Source organism: Columba livia, chromosome 1, assembly GCF_036013475.1.
Source record: "Columba livia isolate bColLiv1 breed racing homer chromosome 1, bColLiv1.pat.W.v2, whole genome shotgun sequence".
In the NCBI taxonomy this organism is placed as follows: Eukaryota; Metazoa; Chordata; class Aves; order Columbiformes; family Columbidae; genus Columba; species Columba livia.
In genome coordinates this window covers 1,416,313-1,433,709 of record NC_088602.1, presented here as the reverse complement: position 1 = coordinate 1,433,709, position 17,397 = coordinate 1,416,313, and the positions used below count along the sequence as shown (strand labels likewise).

The 17,397-nt window shown below is 56.8% G+C and overlaps 1 protein-coding gene and 1 long non-coding RNA gene across 2 annotated transcripts; one reads left to right on the top strand and one right to left on the bottom strand.

The window, feature by feature from the left end:
• Positions 1 to 7,251, top strand: PHOX2A (paired like homeobox 2A). The gene is made up of 3 exons (XM_065049727.1): positions 1 to 370; positions 3,032 to 3,219; positions 5,427 to 7,251. Exons 1-3 carry the CDS (start codon positions 151 to 153, stop codon positions 5,859 to 5,861), a joined length of 843 nt encoding a protein of 280 aa, XP_064905799.1. The 5' UTR covers positions 1 to 150; the 3' UTR covers positions 5,862 to 7,251.
• Positions 7,252 to 10,508: 3,257 nt separating this feature from the next.
• LOC110365126 (uncharacterized) lies at positions 10,509 to 15,770 on the bottom strand. The gene is made up of 2 exons (XR_002424349.2): positions 13,901 to 15,770; positions 10,509 to 13,375 (listed from the first exon to the last, which is right to left on the bottom strand). It is a non-coding gene; the product is annotated as an uncharacterized LOC110365126 (long non-coding RNA).
• Between the last annotated feature and the right edge of the window lie 1,627 nt (positions 15,771 to 17,397).

The window sequence follows — 17,397 nt, the reverse complement described above, 5'->3', positions numbered from 1 at the left end:
CGCAGCCTTTTGTCCGCCGCTCCCCCCGCCGGTATATTTACGGGGTGCGGCGGCCCGGGGCGGGCTGGGGCGGCGGATGGCGGGGGCGGGCCGGGGGCCGGCGGGCAGGCGGTGGCGGTAACGGGTGGGCGCCAAGCCGGGCCCTGCTCCATGTTCGCCATGGACTACTCCTACCTCAACTCCTACGATTCCTGCGTGGCCGCCATGGAAGCGTCCGCCTACGAGTTCAGTCCCTGCAGCCAGGCCGGCTCCTTCCAGTACAGCCCCATGCGGGGGGGGTTCGGTCCCGGACCCGCCTGCCCCCCCCTCGCCTCCGCCAACTGCGCCCTGGGCGCCCTGCGCGACCACCAGCCCTCGCCCTACTCGGCAGGTAACGGACACGGGACCCCCGGGACCCCTGGGACCCCCGGGACGCCGCTCCCTCCCCGAGCATCCCCTGACCGTCGGTGCCCGTCGGTTCCCGGGACTCGATGCTGTCGGTGTTCGGCACCGTCAGAGCTCGCTGCCACCGGTTCCTGGTACCGCCGGTGCTGCCGGTGCTCGGTACCGTCGGCGCACGCTGCCAGTGTCCGGTACCGTCGGTTCCCGTTGCCGTCGGTGCCCGACACAGCCGGCACTCGTTGTTGTCGCTGACCGTTGCCGCCAGTGCCGTCGGTGCCCGGTACCGTCGGTGTTCGTTGCCGCCGGTGCTCGGTACGTTCAGGGCTCGATGCCATCGGTAACCGCTGCTGTCAGCGGTCGGTACCGTCGGTACCAGCTGCCGGCGGTGCCCGGTGCCGGCGGTGACGACTGCCGTCTGTTCCCTATACGGTCCGTGCTCGATGCCATCGATTCCCGGTACCATCAACACTCGGTACCACCGGCGCTCGCTGCCTTCGGTTCCTGGTACCACCTATTCCCGGTACCCCCTGCGCTCGGTGCCGCCGCTGCCCGCAGCTCCGGCAGAGCCGCTCGGGAGCTCGAACCCCCCGCTCCCATTCCCGGTACCGGGCGGGCTCCCCGTACGCAGTCGCGGAGCCCCCGAGGTCCGCGGGGCTGCGGCGGCTCCGGAGCGGGGCTGGACGGGGGTCGCCGTCGCCGGGTCCCCCCTCCCCGCTCCGCTTTCGTTGCCGCCGCGGACGCGCTGCCCGCAGATGCGCCGACAACGAAAGAGCCACCGGACGGTACCGGTCGCTCCCCCCGCCCCGGCCTCAGCCCCAGCACTGGCCACGGCTCCGCACCGCGCTCCCCCGCCCCACCGGCCCCGCTCCCGCCGCCGGGGCCCCGCGTCCCGCCGAGGGAGCAGCGGCGGCAACGAATAAACGGGACCGGGGACGCGGGGAAGCAACGCCCGAGCTGGCGGCCGCTCTGCTGCATTCCTGCCTGGTCCAGCCCTGCCCGCTGCATCCGTGCCCGGTCTGTCCTGCCTGGTGCATCCCCGACCGGTTAACTCTGCCCGTTTCCCCCTGCGGTGCCTGGTGCATCCCCTCCCGGTTTGTTCTGACCGGTTCATGCTGCCCGGTGCGTTCTGCCTGCTGCATCCCTGCCCGGTACATCCTGCCTCCTACATCATCCTGCCGGCTTCATCCTGCCCGATCCATCTTGCACAATTCAGTCTGCCTAGATCATCCCTGCCCGGTGTCTTCTGCCCGGTTCATCCCTGCCCAATTCATTTTGCCCGGCTCATCCCTGCCCAGTACATCCCTGCCTGATACACCCCTGCCCAGTACACCCCTGCCCGGTTCATCTCTGTCCGGTACATCCCTGCCCAGTTCATTCCTGCCCGGTTCACCCCTGCCCGGTTCATCCCTGCCTGATTCATCCCTGCCCGATTCATCTTGCCCGGCTCATCCCTGCCCAGTACATCCCTGTTGAGTTCATCCCTGTTGAGTTCATCCCTGTCCAGTACACCCGTGGCCGGTCCATCCCTGATCAGTCCATCCCTGCCTGGTGCATCCTGCCTGATTCAGTCTGCCCAGTGTATTCTGCCTGGTGCGTCCCCACCTGGTTCAACCCTGCCTGATTCATCCTGCATGATGCTTTCTGCCTGTTTCATTCCTGCCTGGTTCATCCTGCCTGGTTCATCCCTGCCCCGCGCATCCCTGTCCGGTTCATCCCTGCCCCGCACATCCCTGCCTGGTACACCCCTGCCCCGTACATCCCTGTTTAGTCCATCCCTGCCTAGTACATACTGTCCAGTTCATCCTGCCTGATGCATTCTGCCTGGTGGGTCCCTGACTGGTTCATTCCTGCCCGGTTCATCCTGTCTAGTGCATTCTGTGCAGTTCATCCCTGCCTGGTGCATCCGTGTCCAGTACATCCCCGCTCGGTCCATCCCTGCCTGGTACATCCTGCCTGATTCACCCTGCCCAGTGCATTGTGTCTGGTGTGTCCCTGCTCGGTTCTTCCCTGCCAGGTTCATCCTGCCCGGTTCATCCCTGCCCTGTACATCCCTGCCCGGTTCAATCCTGCCTGGTGCATCCTGCCCAGTCCATCCCTGCCCAGTACATCCCTGCCCGGTGCATCCTGCCCAGTATATCACTGCCCGGTGCATCCCTGTCCAGTACACCTGTGCCCCATACATCCCTGCCTGGTTCACCCCGCCCAGTTCATCCTGCCTCGTGCATCCTGCCCAATACATCCCTGCCCAGTACATCCCTGCCCGGTGCATCCCTGCCCGGTACATCCCTGCCCAGTACATCCCTGACCAGTACATCCCTGCCCAGTTCACCCTGCCCGGTTCATCCTGCCTGGTGCATTCTGCCCAGTGCATCCCTGCCCAGTACATCCCTGACCGGTTCATCCTGCCCGGTGCATCCTGCCCAGTACATCCCTGCCTGGTGCATCCCTGCCCGGTGCAACCCTGCCCGGTACATCCCTGCCTGGTGCATCCTGCCCAATACATCCCTGCCCAGTACATCCCTGCCCGTTGCATCCCTGCCTGGTGCATCCCTGCCTAGTACGTTCCTGCCCGGTACATCCCTGCCCTCCCCATCCGCTGTGGCCCTGCCCGCTGTGCCAGCTCTGCTCACCCTTTCCTCTCCCTCCCCAGTTCCCTACAAATTCTTCTCGGACCCGTCGGGGATCAACGAGAAGCGGAAGCAGCGGCGGATCCGGACGACGTTCACCAGCTCCCAGCTGAAGGAGCTGGAGAGGGTCTTCGCCGAGACCCACTACCCCGACATCTACACCCGCGAGGAGCTGGCGCTCAAGATCGACCTCACCGAAGCCCGGGTGCAGGTGAGCTGCAGGGGGGGCACAGTCGGGGCTCTGAGGATGGAGGTGGGGTGGGTCTGTCCCATCAGACTGGAAGTTGGGGTGCAGGTGGCTGCGTCCCAACCTTGGGAACCTGCTGCTTTGCTCGTGTTGGGGAGGCCATGGGGACCATTGCCAGGTTCCAGCTTGGGAACCACCCCACCCCCCCGCCCCCCCCCCGTGAATTTAATACATCCGTGTGTTTTCCCGGTGCTGGGAATGTAGTGTTTCCCAGGCAGGTCCCTGGTGATCAGCTGGGATGGGGACAGGACCCAGCCCCGTTACTGCAGCGCTGAGGGGATGGGATGCAAACAGGCTGTGGGGACATTCTGCTCTGTCGGGGGGCTGGGAGGATCCCCCCAGGGCCCAACCCAGCTCCCGGTAGCAATGGGGGGCAGGAACCCGAGGTTCATGCTGCATCACCACTGCGCTGGTCCCCGTCAGCAATGATTTGTCACAGTACAAATGCATTGAAGTTGGGTGGATTTGGTGAGAGGTTGTGGAGATGGAGACCGGCCCCTTTTGTTAGTGTAAGAACCCGTTGGCGGTGCAGACCCCCCTTTCATCAGTGCAGACCCCCCGTTATCAGTGTAGACCCTGCGCTGTCAGTGCAGACCCCACAGGTTGTCCAGTGTTGCTGCAGGGACTGGCTCCAAGTGGGACAATGTCCCTTGGAGGGTCCCCAGGGGTAGTGGGACCCCTGTGGAGAGGGGGACACTGAGGTTGGGGGGTTGTCAATGAGGAGGGTGACATCCCACAGGGGGGGGGAACCCATCTGTTGGCTCCCAGCCCAGCCATGGGGTGGGGGGTTTCCATCCTTCTCAACCGCAGCTCCCCTCTGGTTTTGGGTGTAAAGCCGGTGGTTTGGGGCAGCTCACTTTGTCGGCACGTTGGGGGAAAAAAGGTTCCCCATTCCCAAGGGTGAAGAGAATGTACTGGGGGGACGGGGCCGTGCTGGGGGGGACGGGGCCGTGCTGGGCTGTGCAGGGATGAGAGGGGCTGGTGGGACCAGCACAGCACGCATGGCACGAGGAAGCATGGGGGAGCACTCCAGGTTTGCTGTCAGGGGGGTGGGTTTGCCCACTGAACTCCAAGCCATGGTGACCCACAGGTTGGTGACATGGGACAGTTTAGGAGGGGTCACCCTGGGTGCCCTCAGTGGGTCCCGCTGCCCCCCAGCCCTGACGCCCCCCGGCTGGGGATTCCCAGCAGTGAGATCCTTCTCCATCAGCACCGCAATCGGGGCAGCAGAGGGAGATGCTGGCACGGCAGAGCCAGCACCGGTGTCCCATGGGACCCCTGTCCCCCACCCCATAGCGTCATTTGCTGCCATGAAACAGACGGGGCATATGGCAGAGCTGGTGGCTGTGTCCAACCAGGGCAGCAGCAACAGCATAACCTGCTCTTGGCCTTCAGCATCCCACAGGCAGGATGAATGCTGCAGCCCCACAGGGCTAAAGGGTCCTGGTTCCCAAGGATGGGGGACCAATGGGGCTGCGGGTCTTGGTCCCCAAGGATGGGGGATCTGTGGGGTCCTGACCCCCAAGGATGGGGGACTGATGAGGCTGCAGGTCTTGGTCCCCAAGAATGGGGGATCCACGGGGCTGCGGGCTCTTGGTTCTCAAGGATGGGAGACTGGGAGGCATTTCCAGGTCTGGTCATTTCCAGGGGAGGCCGGTGACATTCCCAGGTGGCTGTAGGGACACAGCGCTGCTGTGGGATGGGATGGGATGGGATGGGATGGGATGGGATGGGATGGACCAGGCTGGTTCTAAGGAAAAAACACCAGCAACGGTGGCACCCATGGAGCATCCTGGGGGTCCCCTGAGCAGGGACGGTGTTGGTGGCAGCTGGGGGGACTGAGCTGGCTCCCTGTCTGGTGCAGAGCAGTGTCCCCCTCCTGCTGGCAGCTCATAGGACCATGTGCTACCATGTTCTTGCTGGGGAGTGATGTCCCACCTTTGGGGTCACTGGTATCAACACCACAAAGCCTGTAGCTGGTTTTAGATACATTGACCCCCTCCGCTGGTGCAGCGGAAAACACTTCACCCATGGGAGTGGGGGTGCTGCAAGGGGCACCCCGTGGCAAGCACTCCAGCATGGGGAAACTAGAGCTGTCTGCACCCCACGGGTTCCCCAAATCCCTGGGGACAGCGGCGCGGGGTCCTCCCGTCCCCTCCCATCCCCTCCAGGTTTGGTTCCAGAACCGCCGAGCCAAATTCCGCAAGCAGGAGCGAGCGGCCAATGCCAAGGGTGCCGGCGGTACCGCCAGCACCACCAGCAAGAAGCCGGAGCCGCGCTCTTCCTCGGAAGACGACGAGTCCAAGGAGTCCAACTGCAGCCCGACGCCGGACAGCACGGCATCCCTGCCCGCCGCCGGCAGCCTCGGCAGCCCCGGCAGCAGCCTGAGCCCCAGCCCCGGTGCGGGGCCACCCATGGGACCCGGCCACCCTCCCCAGCCCCTCAAGGCACCCATCTGGCCCGGCGTCAGCACCAGCAGCGGTGCCACCAACGCCGCCGACCTGCTGAAGGCCTGGCAGCCCGCCGAAGCCGTGCCGGGACCTTTCTCCGGCGTCCTCTCCTCCTTCCATCGGAAGCCCAACGCCCTCAAGACAAACCTCTTCTGATGTGTCAGTCGACAGACCCGGCTGCCCCAAACCCCCCCCGGCCTCCCCACCGCTGTCCCACGCCCCGCCGGCCGCCGTGCCAACGCTCCCACCGCAGACCCAGCGATGATGCTCCGGCAAACAGCTGCTGGCGGGGAGATGGACCAGTGAGGCTGCCACTGCTGCCGGGCCACCTGCATCCAAGGCTGCTCCCCTGGGGGGGGCCACAGGACCCCCATCTTCTCCCATACCCCATGGTGATGGGACAAACCCAGAGTGGTGCAAGATCACGGGGGTGCAAAGCGGGGGGGCAGTAGCCCCCAGCCCGGCCGGCATGCCCTGGGCATAGCCATCGCTCCAGCATGCTTTTAGGGGGGTTCCCAGTGTACCCCAGGGGTGAGGGCAGCCATGGGGCTCCAGCATCACAACAGCCTCCCCTAGGAGGCCCCCACCATGGGCCACGCTGCTGGGCTGGGCGCAGGAAGCACTTTAGGGTTGGGGTTTCTGGGGGCTGTGGGGTGAGCAGTGCTGGGGAATTTGGCAACAACGGGTTCCTCGGCACAGGGAGGAGGTGATGCCCCCCAAATCCTGCCTGTGGACATGGATTTCCCACCCCCTCCCACCCCCAGCAAAACCGCAGCCTTGCAGGACTAGAGGGGAGGAGATCCTCACGCCCAGCAATGGGATTCGGGGGGACAAAGACAGAACCGGGGCTTTGTGATCGCCGGCAATGCCGCGGATGCTGCCAACAAGGACGTGGCGCTGGGAACTGTCACCATCCTGCTGTGCCGGGGCTGAGCTGCCCCAGTGATGCCGCAGCTCAGGGAGGATGACTGCAGCGTGGGGTGGACCCCCCCTGGAGCAAATGGAACCACTCTGAGGAGCTGCGATCCCTCTCTGGCCGTCACCGCTGTGCCGGGAGCGGGACGGGTGCTCCCACCGGGGCTGGTGCCGCAGCAGCCGGGACCACCCAGCACATCGGCGCTCTGTGGTGACCTTATGGAGGGTCCTGGGGTGCAGCTCGGCCACCTTGCACCCACAACACCAGCGCTGCACGTGCCAGGGCTCCACAGCGCAGCGAGCGTCCGCAAGGTCGTGCCGGCATCCCTGTCCATGTGTCTGTGCATCGGTCGGCCCCCCCGTCCCCATTCCCATCCCCTCCCTGCTGAGGGCCCCCCCCTTGCCCCGTCTTGACTGAGGTGGGTTTGGGTTTCACCATTATTTTGTTCTTTCTTTTTTTTTTTAAACCATTCTGTAATTTATTGACCCCGTTTGCAAATGACACTAATCCAAATAAAACTTAATTTATTGAAGACACTGCCAGCCCCCTACCATCACTGCAGCCCCGCCCCCCGCCAGGCTGCAGATGGTGGGGGTCTACACCACCACCCCCCTCACTCCCCTGAGCCTCCTGAGACCCCCCTGTGCCAGCTGGGGACCCCCAGGCGATGCCAAGGATGCTGTAGACCCCCAACCTCAAGCCCAGCGATGTTATAGGTCCCTCCCCCCCCAGCAAAACCCCTGAGCAGCTGCAGAGATTTGGGGTGGGACCACATGGGCAGCCCCCTGAGGTGGGCACAAGGAGAGGGGTGCCCCACACACCGTCCAGCCCCATTGGGGATCTGTGGGGTGGTGGTGATGGAGAAGGTCCCCAGGGGTAGCTGGTGGCCATGGTGGTGAAGGGCACCTTGAGATTCCATGTGGTGGGGGAGGTCTGGGGTAAGGGGGCACTGGAGGGCACTGGGTCCCTCCCAGGATGGGTGGGGGGTGGTAGTTGGGGTGCTGACATGTCACTGGGGTGTCGGACTGGGTCCGCAGGAGGTCTCAGGGATGGGGGGGGTCTCTGTGCTCTGGGAACAGATGGGGACTGGCGGGTTGGGTTGGGGATGTGCCTTCTAAATGGGACAGCACAAGTGACCCATGAATGGTCCTGTCCTCGGAGAGGGGACAGGGGACGGGTTACCCATTCTACTGGGACCAGTACGGACAGCCTGAAGGGTCCTGGACCACGCTGGGACCCTGTTCCTCCTTTTGGTTTCTCCTTCCCATCCATTCCCATGACCCTACCAGGAACACTCCCTCTCCCCTTCGCATGATGAGATGTTTACTATGACCATTAAACAAATAGCTCATGATTTCACAAAAAACACCAAATCACAGGGCAGAACATCACAGAATATTTTAGTAGGATTAAGTTCACACCAAAATCTCCATTATCTAATGGAGTAGAGATTGTGGGGGGCTGCCTGGGGTTTGTCCTGCTCTTCCTTCATCTCAGCTGGAGCGGCAGCAATGGGGCCCAGACAGAGGAACTGGGGAGCACTGTGAGTCCGAGGAGTCGGGCTGGGGGTGGGCATCACCCCCCATCACCACTGGGCATGGTCCACAGGGGTGGTGAGAGCCTGGGGGGTTCAATCCAGTGGGGAAGCTGGGGGAATGCACGGCTGGGAGACCCCCACCCTGGAGACCCCTCACCATGGGGATCCCCCTGGAGGTGAGGGGGTGCAGACTGGGGACCTCCCACCCCATCCTGTCCCATCCCACATCACCTGCCGGAAGGCTCCGGTGCTTCCCAGCCTCACTGAGCCCTGTCCTTGGCATAGTCCTGGTTGGCTCTGGCAATGAACTGGGACATCACCCCCACCTCGAAGGAGCCGTCCTCATTTATTCACTGATAAACCTCCCCTTTCCGGGCAGACCGGACCAGTTACCTTCTGGTCTATATTAACTTTTTGGGTTCGTTCCCTACAATTCCTCCCTAAGGAAAAGGTTCAATGCTCCTTCCTTGAGCAGGCAATGGAGGGGTTGAAATACGCTCCTCCCTTTCATCGGTATCTCATTTCAGAAGTGCTCCAATGAGACTCACAATAAAGCTAATAGGCTCCTTCTGAACTGGGGCTCTGGGAATGGCTGATGCCCTTTTCCACAGTTCATTTCTCCACTCCCAGTATTCTACTTGAGGGTCTTTGGGTGCATTTTCCCTTGGTTTTGTTTCTATCCCCTGTGGGGGTGTTTCCTTTTTTTGCCTTACTCAACGAGTGGGTTTGGGGTCCGATTTTCCAGTTACCGAATCTTCCCACCCCATTTCACAGGCATGATATACAGCGTCGTGTGTTAAGTCTGCCCACGTAGGGACTGGGTTGTGGGGAGCATTGGGTCATAATCCATTATGATGCTCTGTGCCTCTTGTAATTCCCTCTCCTTTTGCAACTAGGTGGGGTGTAAGTATTTCCAGGGCTCCTCTTATTAGTTGTATTCTAATTGCACAGCCAATTGTGGCGGGTGTCGATGGCTCCTCTTTGGTGCATGGCTTGTGTGCAGGCAGCTTCTGTTACAGCTGTAGGGAGTTCATCAAGAGATCTTATGGGGGTCATGGAGGGTTCACCTCATGCCATAACATCTGCTCTGCCAGCCCAATAAGCTACTGAACCCCAAAAGCCGTTTGCTTCATTTCCATTCAGCGGTATTTGGTCACCACCCCTTAGGCAGACTCAATACAAATGTTCTGTTTCAGCTTCACCTGCTTTTCTGACATTTTTTTAATTGTAAATGTGCCAATTGCACTAGATTACAGGGAATGATACCACGGAGCTGCAGCTCGAGGTCCTTGAGGCTGTCCTAATGATAGGTCTGGATTCATATGCGGGGGGTCTGAGAAAGACAAAGAACCATCCTCCTCCAGTTCACTGTCATCAGGGTCACCCAATATATTTCTATCCATTCTTCAGGGGACACAGCTTCCAAATCTGTAGGATGTCAGGGTGACGAGGAACCCTTATAAGTATGATTTCAGCCTTTTAATCTATTTTCTGTTTCTTCTCCTTTTCTTCCTGTAACTGTTTCTGCAGCTGCTCAGTTTCCAAGGACAATAATCACTCAGCAGCTTTTCTACCTCCTGTTTGCTCTCTCACATCTCGGTTTTCTCTATTTAGGATCTTCCTCTCCTCACAAGTGCTTGTGGGCAGGTGCTTAACATCCTGCAAATAATTCCTTTCCCCTTTCCATCCTTTGTACAGCCCCTGGCAACTTTTAGCTCTTCTTCCACAGCTTCCCAGTTGTGCCAGTTATCAGTATCATGAGCTCGGTCTTCTGAGAATTTGGGACTCGGAGTCACCCCATACCTCTGTAATCAGGGATATCACCTGCCACCCTGCCGACTACACCAATTTGTCACAAAGCTGTGATTTAGGGTCCTGCTTTCACAGAGCAGTGTTCAAATCACCTAAAGCTAAGTGTGACTTAATGGAGTTCGACGGCAAGGTTCACCCTAGTGCTTCCTACACGGGGGAAATACGATTTATACATGGACTGATGTGAAAGTATAGAGGGAGGCCCTCCTGTTGGGTCACCAGGTTCAGAATGAAAGCCCTTGCTTTCTAAACTCCTTCTCAGAGAGAAGTCCAGGTGAGGCTGGATCCAAACTTAGACTCATATTTGATCAACGGTTCATGTCTAAAAGATGCAGAAGGGAAAACAGGTAAGAGATTCTATGAATTTACAGCCAAAGGATTGTATGCGCTCACCTGATTCTCTATATCACTTGCCTCACGTTTCAAAGTGTCATCATTCAGCATCTCACCCTGCTTACCGCCCCTCCAGGGCCTGGAGCCCAGTCACTCCAAAGTCTGGATCCCAGGTCTCATGGAGCAACCTCTCAGGCACCAAAGCTCATAGAAATAAACAATTTAATGGTGTGGAACAGCAGGAGGGTCAGCTCGAGCTGGGTGCCTTCGCAGAGCTGCCAAGCCCAGCATACAAGTCCCTGGGTAATTAAACCCTCACACACTATTTACCTGCCTCTCACGTGATGATTCAATCCAATAGTAATATTTGAGTCTGGGGTCTTCTTGCTTCTCATCTGTCCTTTTACTATCTTCAGACAGACCCTTATCTTGTTTAGCTGCAGAGGTCCCTTTCAATCCCTAATATTCTGTGACTTCATGCTGGCCTTGAAGACATTAATCCGGGTAGCCTTGACCTCCTGCTGGAGATTATGGTTTTGGCCGCAAACCAGTTCTCTTTTCTTCAGCACTCTGGCTAATATCCCCTTGTAGGAAACCCCTTTACTGTTTCTCACAGAGTATCCCATTTCTGACACCAACTTAAGTGTTCCCTCACACTCAGTGCAGGGAGGGCAAGATTAACTCTTAAATACTCTGTGCAGTATTTGAGACGAACGACAGTTACTCAAAAGGTTCAATCAAATCACTAATGTACTTAGAACTCAGAGGAATTACAGCAAATAGTGGCTTGGCAAAAGCTTGTAACTATACTACAAGACTTAACAAGATTCAGCAACAAAATTCTCAATGACATTACCCTTATGTGCCCAGAATAAAGTTAGAAACAGAGAGAGAAAAAGAGAGATAGGTATCAGAAGATGAGTAAGATTTCACCACTCCAAAGGTCAATCTCTCACCGCTCTCTGTAGTTCCGTAGGGTGGAGGCGCAACACAATGCAAGAGTGTCCCAAGTGGGAAGTTTTAAATACTTCAGTTCATTTGCATGCAAGATAGGAGCGGGTGGCTCACCTCCTCCCTCTGCTGGCTCCTCATGCTGATTAAGGACATTGTGTCAGAAATGAGTCAGTGGTCCCAGAAGTGAGCTGGTTGGTCCTCTAGGGGTGAGTCGTGATTCCCCCTGGTGACTCATGACCACTGTACGACCCTGCTTTTGTGCAAGCACAGGTAATGCCTTTATCTCAAAGGCTGGTGCCTTTGCTTTGCAAAGAGTGAGGGAGATACCGTCCTGCCTCCACAGCACTACTCTCTTCCCCCCTGCCAGAAGCTGCAAAAACAACTGTTTAAGATATAACAAGGTGCATACATGCCCATCACCCCTGGGGGTGTTTGTTTTGTTTGTCTTACTCAATGAGTGGGTCTTGGGTCCAATTTTCTGGCTACCGAATCATCCCACCACATTTCACGGGCATGATCGACAGCGTTGTGCACTGAGTCGGCCCCGGCAGGGACTGGGGTGCAGGGACACTGCAGCCTCATCACTCATTGTGGTCTGTTCTCATTTCATCCTGTTTTGCAACTAGATGGGGTTCTGCATTTCATAATCAATTACGGTAGGTATCAGGACACTGGTGGCTACTCTTTGATGCATGGCTTGTGTGCAGGCAGCTTTTGTCACAGCTGTAGGGAGCTCATCAAGAGATCTTATGGGTATCATGGGGGGTTCACCTCATACCAAAACATCTCTGCCAGCCCAAGAAGCTACTTAGCTGGTGATAGAACGGTATTCATTGGCTGGGTCAGCTGCTAGATTTAATCAAGCCCCTGGACTCCAAAAGCCAATTGTTTCATTTCCATTCAGCATTATTTGGTCACTGTGACTTAGGCAGTCTCACCACAAATATGCTGGAGAGGTCCCAGCTTTCCAATCAAGCTAATTATCACGAGCCCATTTTTCTGAGAATGTGGGTCTCGGATTCACCCCATCGCAATCAGCGATGTCACCCGCCATCCTGCCAGCTACGCCAATTTGTCACAGAGCAGTGATTTAGGGTCCCGCTTGCCGCAGAGCGGTGTTCAGATCACTTAAAGAAACAGAAATACAAATTCATTCTAAGTGACTCATGCTATTAAAAATGTACTTATTTAAGCTAAATGATTAACATAAAATTTAAATTGGGTTCCTCCAATGATACGTGTAAAACTTGTAGGTTGAGATAAAGACCAATAACAGGATAGAAGAGGAAAGGAATGATGACCATGACAATGATGTAAGAATACACAAAACAAGCAAAACACAACACAACTGCTCACCACCCGCTGACCGATGTCCAGACTGTTCCCAAGCTGTGGTGACCCCCGCAAACTCCCCTCAGTTTCTATACTGAGTGTGACATCGTATGGAACAGCCCTTTGGCCACTTTGTTTCTGCTGTCCCGACTGTGTCCCCTCCCAGCTGGCAGGGCACCAGAGCTGAAGAGTCCTTGACTGCTCAGCAACAAACAAAACATCCAGGTATTAGCAACATTATTTTCATCCTCAATCCAAAACACAGCACTATACCAGGTACTAGGAAGAAAATTAACTCTGTCCCAAATAAAACCAAGACATGCCCCCACAGCTACCCCCACAGAAGCTCCCAGCGCCCCACGGGCCCCTCAGCAGCAGATTCAGGGGGTGCCGGGCTGCGGAGGCGGCTGCAGGCTGGGGGTGCTGTGGGTGCGCTGGTGAGCCAGCATGAGCCTCTCCTTCCAAAACTGCTTCTCGCAGACACCGCACTGGAAGGGCCTGGCCTCTGCCTGCCCCCCTGCTGGGGAAGGACCCCTCTCTCCTGCCATCCACCCACCAGCACCATCAGTGGACTCCGGTGCACGCACTGCTGGCTCTGCAGGTGCTGCTCATAGCTGCAGGTCTTGCTACACTTGCCATGTAAGCAGGGTATCTCCCCAGTGTGGATATGCCCGTGGTTGATGAGGGTCTCCTTGTCACTGAAGGTCTTGCTTCAGCCAGTGCATGAGAAGGGCTTCTCACCAGTGTGGATACGCTAGTGCATCAGCAGCTGTTGCTCGTAGCATCCTGTGCAAGGGAAGGGCAAGGACAGAGCAGGAGTGTTGGCTGGCACAGTCAAGTGGCACAACAGGGTCACTGCAACATAGGGGACTTGCTCAGCAGGTCCCTGGGTTGGGGACACCCCACCAGCTGTGCCAGGAGAAGGGCAGGGCTGGCAGGCTTAGAGGCAGGTTTCCGCTGCTCATGCCAGATTAGGGACACATGCCAGAGCAGTGTGGACTGTGCCCTGTCACCTACGTGTCCCACTAGCCAGATCACCCACCAGGACCGGAAACAGCACCGTGACACAAGGGCTGGCCCGAGGCCTGGCAGCAGGCACGCTCCTGCCTGCCCCTGCCCGTGGTGCGGCTCAGCGGGCAGGAACGGGAGCACCCTGCACCGCACCGGGTCTCAAAACACTTCTCTCCCACACCAACCGGACTCCCAACCCAGAAGGTCCCACGGTTGTTTTGCTGCTGCTGCACCACGGCATCTACCACGGCAATCCCAGGCCGTGGTGTCCCCAGAGCCGGGGCCGTGCCTGACCCCCACCTTGCCGCAGCAGCCTGGAGCCCGGCGCGTCGCTGCTCTCGGCGCGGAGATGGAGTCCCGTGCAGGTATTGATCCGGGAAGAGGGAGGCAGGATGCTCCGGATTCCACACGAGGTGCCTGTCCCGTCACCAGCTGCACCAGCACAGCCAGGACAGATGTTGCTCACAAGAACAATATTTTCATGAAGAAATCAGGGGCACAAGTTCACTCACCTGCCCACAGCTGCCTTCCCTGCACCCCGAGCCTTCACAGCTATGGGGAAAGGACCAACCCAAAGAGTGTCACCCAACAACCCGGCCAGCTCGGGGCAAAGCCGAGAAAGAGACACGAGAAAAAGGGGTTTTGGAAGCTCCCGTGTACCCAAATCTTGCTCCGGTGCCCCACAAGGGCAGCAGGAAGATGTGCGGGGTGTCTCGGGGGTCTGAGCACCCGGCCCGGCCCCAGCCCAGCCCTTCCCAGCGCCGGGGCCGCCAGGGCCGGATCCAGGGGGGCCCGGGCGGCTGGGACACGGAGCAGCGTGTCCGCGTTGCACGGGGGCCACGGGGCGAGCCGGGGAAAGGCCGGAGCGCCGGGGGGAGCCGGGACCAAAGGGGAGTGCGGGGGGGTCCGGCAGGGCTGGGGGGCGGCCGGCGGAGGGGAGAGCACGGGAGAGGCCGTCGGGGCCGGGGTTCCCTCCCGGGGCCGCCCAGCGGGGGATGCCCGCGGCCGGAGAGCGCCGGCACGGACAAAGGCGGCGCCGGGAGCCGCCGGCAGCGTCAGCCCGGGAGGGCCGCCCGCCGCCGGTGCAGCACGGGAGGTGTAGTCCTGCCGCTCCGCCCCGCTCGGCTCGGGGGGGCGGGCACCGGGAGCACCGCTGTGTCCTTGCGGCCGCTGTGAAAAATGTAATTACGATTCGTGCTAAAAGCGCGCAGCTGTTCTACTTGTATGGAAAGTAAAAGGACATTACGAAAGTTACAAAAGACATTGCGATTGCTCGTAAGACCCGCTCTTAACCAAATAAGGCATGGAGCTAAGACAAAGGAAATAATGGCTAAGCTTTGAGCAAACTGTGTGGCTAATTGAAAACCTGGCTTGCTTTAAACCAACTGTAAGACTAATTGTGAAACTAGAAGTAACAAGGAAAGAAGAAGACACGGAGAAAAAAGAGCAACTTCCTGGAGAATGACCAGCTGCAAGTAGCACTCCTGAAAACCGCAAAGGAAAGAACATGAAATAGAGAAGAAACGAAAATAGGCTGAAACTGCCCAAAATTCGGAATTCAAGGACAATAAAAGGAGCCAGTTTGGAGATCTTGGTGTGCGTGTTGGTGGAGCACAGACTCCCCGCGCACCCGGCGCTGTTTAGCTCATGCTTTATCGGACACATTATAACAAATGGTATTAAGTGCTGCTATCCATTATTTGAGTAGCTTGAGCTGTTTATTTCACTCCTGGCCCTGCCTGCCACCCCTGGCCGCATTGGTCCCCTGGAAATGGAGTCCTGGGCTCGGGGGACACCAAGACACACGGGACATATGGGCAGGGGACGCAGACCGGGTTGCTGATGGCACCTGTGCGGAAACTGGCTTCAAATACAAGCTAAGCTAAGAGGGAAATGTTCAAAGAGGAGACAGAAGAGTAAAAGACCAAAGGGAGAGTCCACAGGTGTCCCTATGGGTTCTTTCTCCACAGGGGGGTGCAGACCCCCTATCAGTGTCCACTCAGTGGACTCATGATGGTTCATTTACCTTGATCTCAAAACGCAAAATTAAGGCGACCAAAATGCCAAGGGGTTATAATTCAAACAGTGTAACTTCATTATTTTGCCCATAAAGCAGCACACGATAGAGAAAGTGGAGAAAAAGAAAGAAAAAGGGAGGAAAGAGGATTATAGCTACCAGCACAGGTCCAAAGGTGTCCCTGTGGTCCCAGGTCCCAAACAGCATCCTCCTGGTCCTCCCCGTCATGATCCTTTGGTGGGGAGATCTCAACGAGGTTTGGTTGGGAACCCTCTTTTATGCTAAGCAACAGTGCCTCACCCCTCCTCTCTCCCATGGACTGAGGCCAATCTCCACCTTCATTTCACTATCCAGACTTAACTACACAGGCCCAAATAGTCCCCGCTTTGCTTGCCAGAACTTCTCCGCGCCTGCACCGCCTCGTGTTCAGGGGTCTCTTACTTGTCCACTGGGCAACCTCAAGACCCTCTGCAAGCCCCTGCGCAGGCTCCTCTTTGTTGGCCTTAGTAACAGGGAGGAGGTGGGGCAAGGGGGTGAAATCCATCTTCTGGACAGCAGCTATTGTTACCTGTAGCCCCAGGTATTGGAGACCACCCAGCTCTTTCTCTCATGGCGTTTGTTTCTTGGTATCTCTCCAAGTCCCTGATGGTGATGTTGAGGCAAATACTGTTCTTTGGACCGACTCTTACAGCACTCTGTGGCTTAACATTGTTATCGGGATCTCATAGCAGTAACACAATCCTCAAAGAGAGACAGAAAGTATAAGAGGAAGAAAAGGAAAAGAAAAATGGTTTATATCTACGCGATCCGCTTTGTCTTGATGGTTTCAAGGGTGTCTACATTGGAGGGAACACTAAACAAATTGTGTGCGTTAAGTGCAGATATCAAATGTGTCAAACGCTTTACCATTCTCCAATTCAAAACATACAATACCGCGTACAAAACAAAATTTATCAAAACTAATGTCAAGAGAACAACAATAGGGTGACACAACTTGTTCAGGATGCCTGTAGCCGTAGGTGACCACCTGAAAAGTGTGACCCACCATTTATGTTTTGCATCCTTTTCTACTCTTCTCAACACACAGTGAATTTCTTCAACATGGTGGTGAACACTTATCAAGGTTTTCTGTCCATTTACTTGAACCTCTTCCAATATCTTGATCAAGTCTTGATGTTGCAACAATTGCTTTACCAAAGTGAGATTCATCCTGATAGGTGTAGGCAGCAATTAGTGAATCAGTGTTTAATTGAATTGTAAAAGTTGATGAGGTATGACTGGAGCAAAATAAGAAAAATCACATCCAGTAATTTTGACAAAATTACAAATACAAGAATTTGAATAATTTCTAATATTTACTGTCACTATATCTACTAATACTGAGTTACAAGCAGTCCTCACTGACACAACTTTTGCCAATATACACTAATAATGTTTATTGATTGTCAGGACAAACCTCAAAATGACGAACATTCTGCTCAGTGTCCAGACAAACATCTTGAGCAGAGATTGTATTACTTTCACAGGCAAAACCTTGCTGTTCTTGCACAATACAAGATTCTAAATGGACAGTCTTTATCCCCTTTTCGGGCCCATACTCTATGCTCGAAAGGATAGACTATAGCTCCATTGTGGTTCAACCCTAAATTATGTATATTGAGGCATTGTTTATAGTTAATGCAAAGGCTGTAAGAGACTTTTTCATGGTAAGTCCTTCCACCTTTCTGCATCATGCTTTAATTTTTTCTCCAATTGTACGAGTCAGGGCTCTAACCCAATC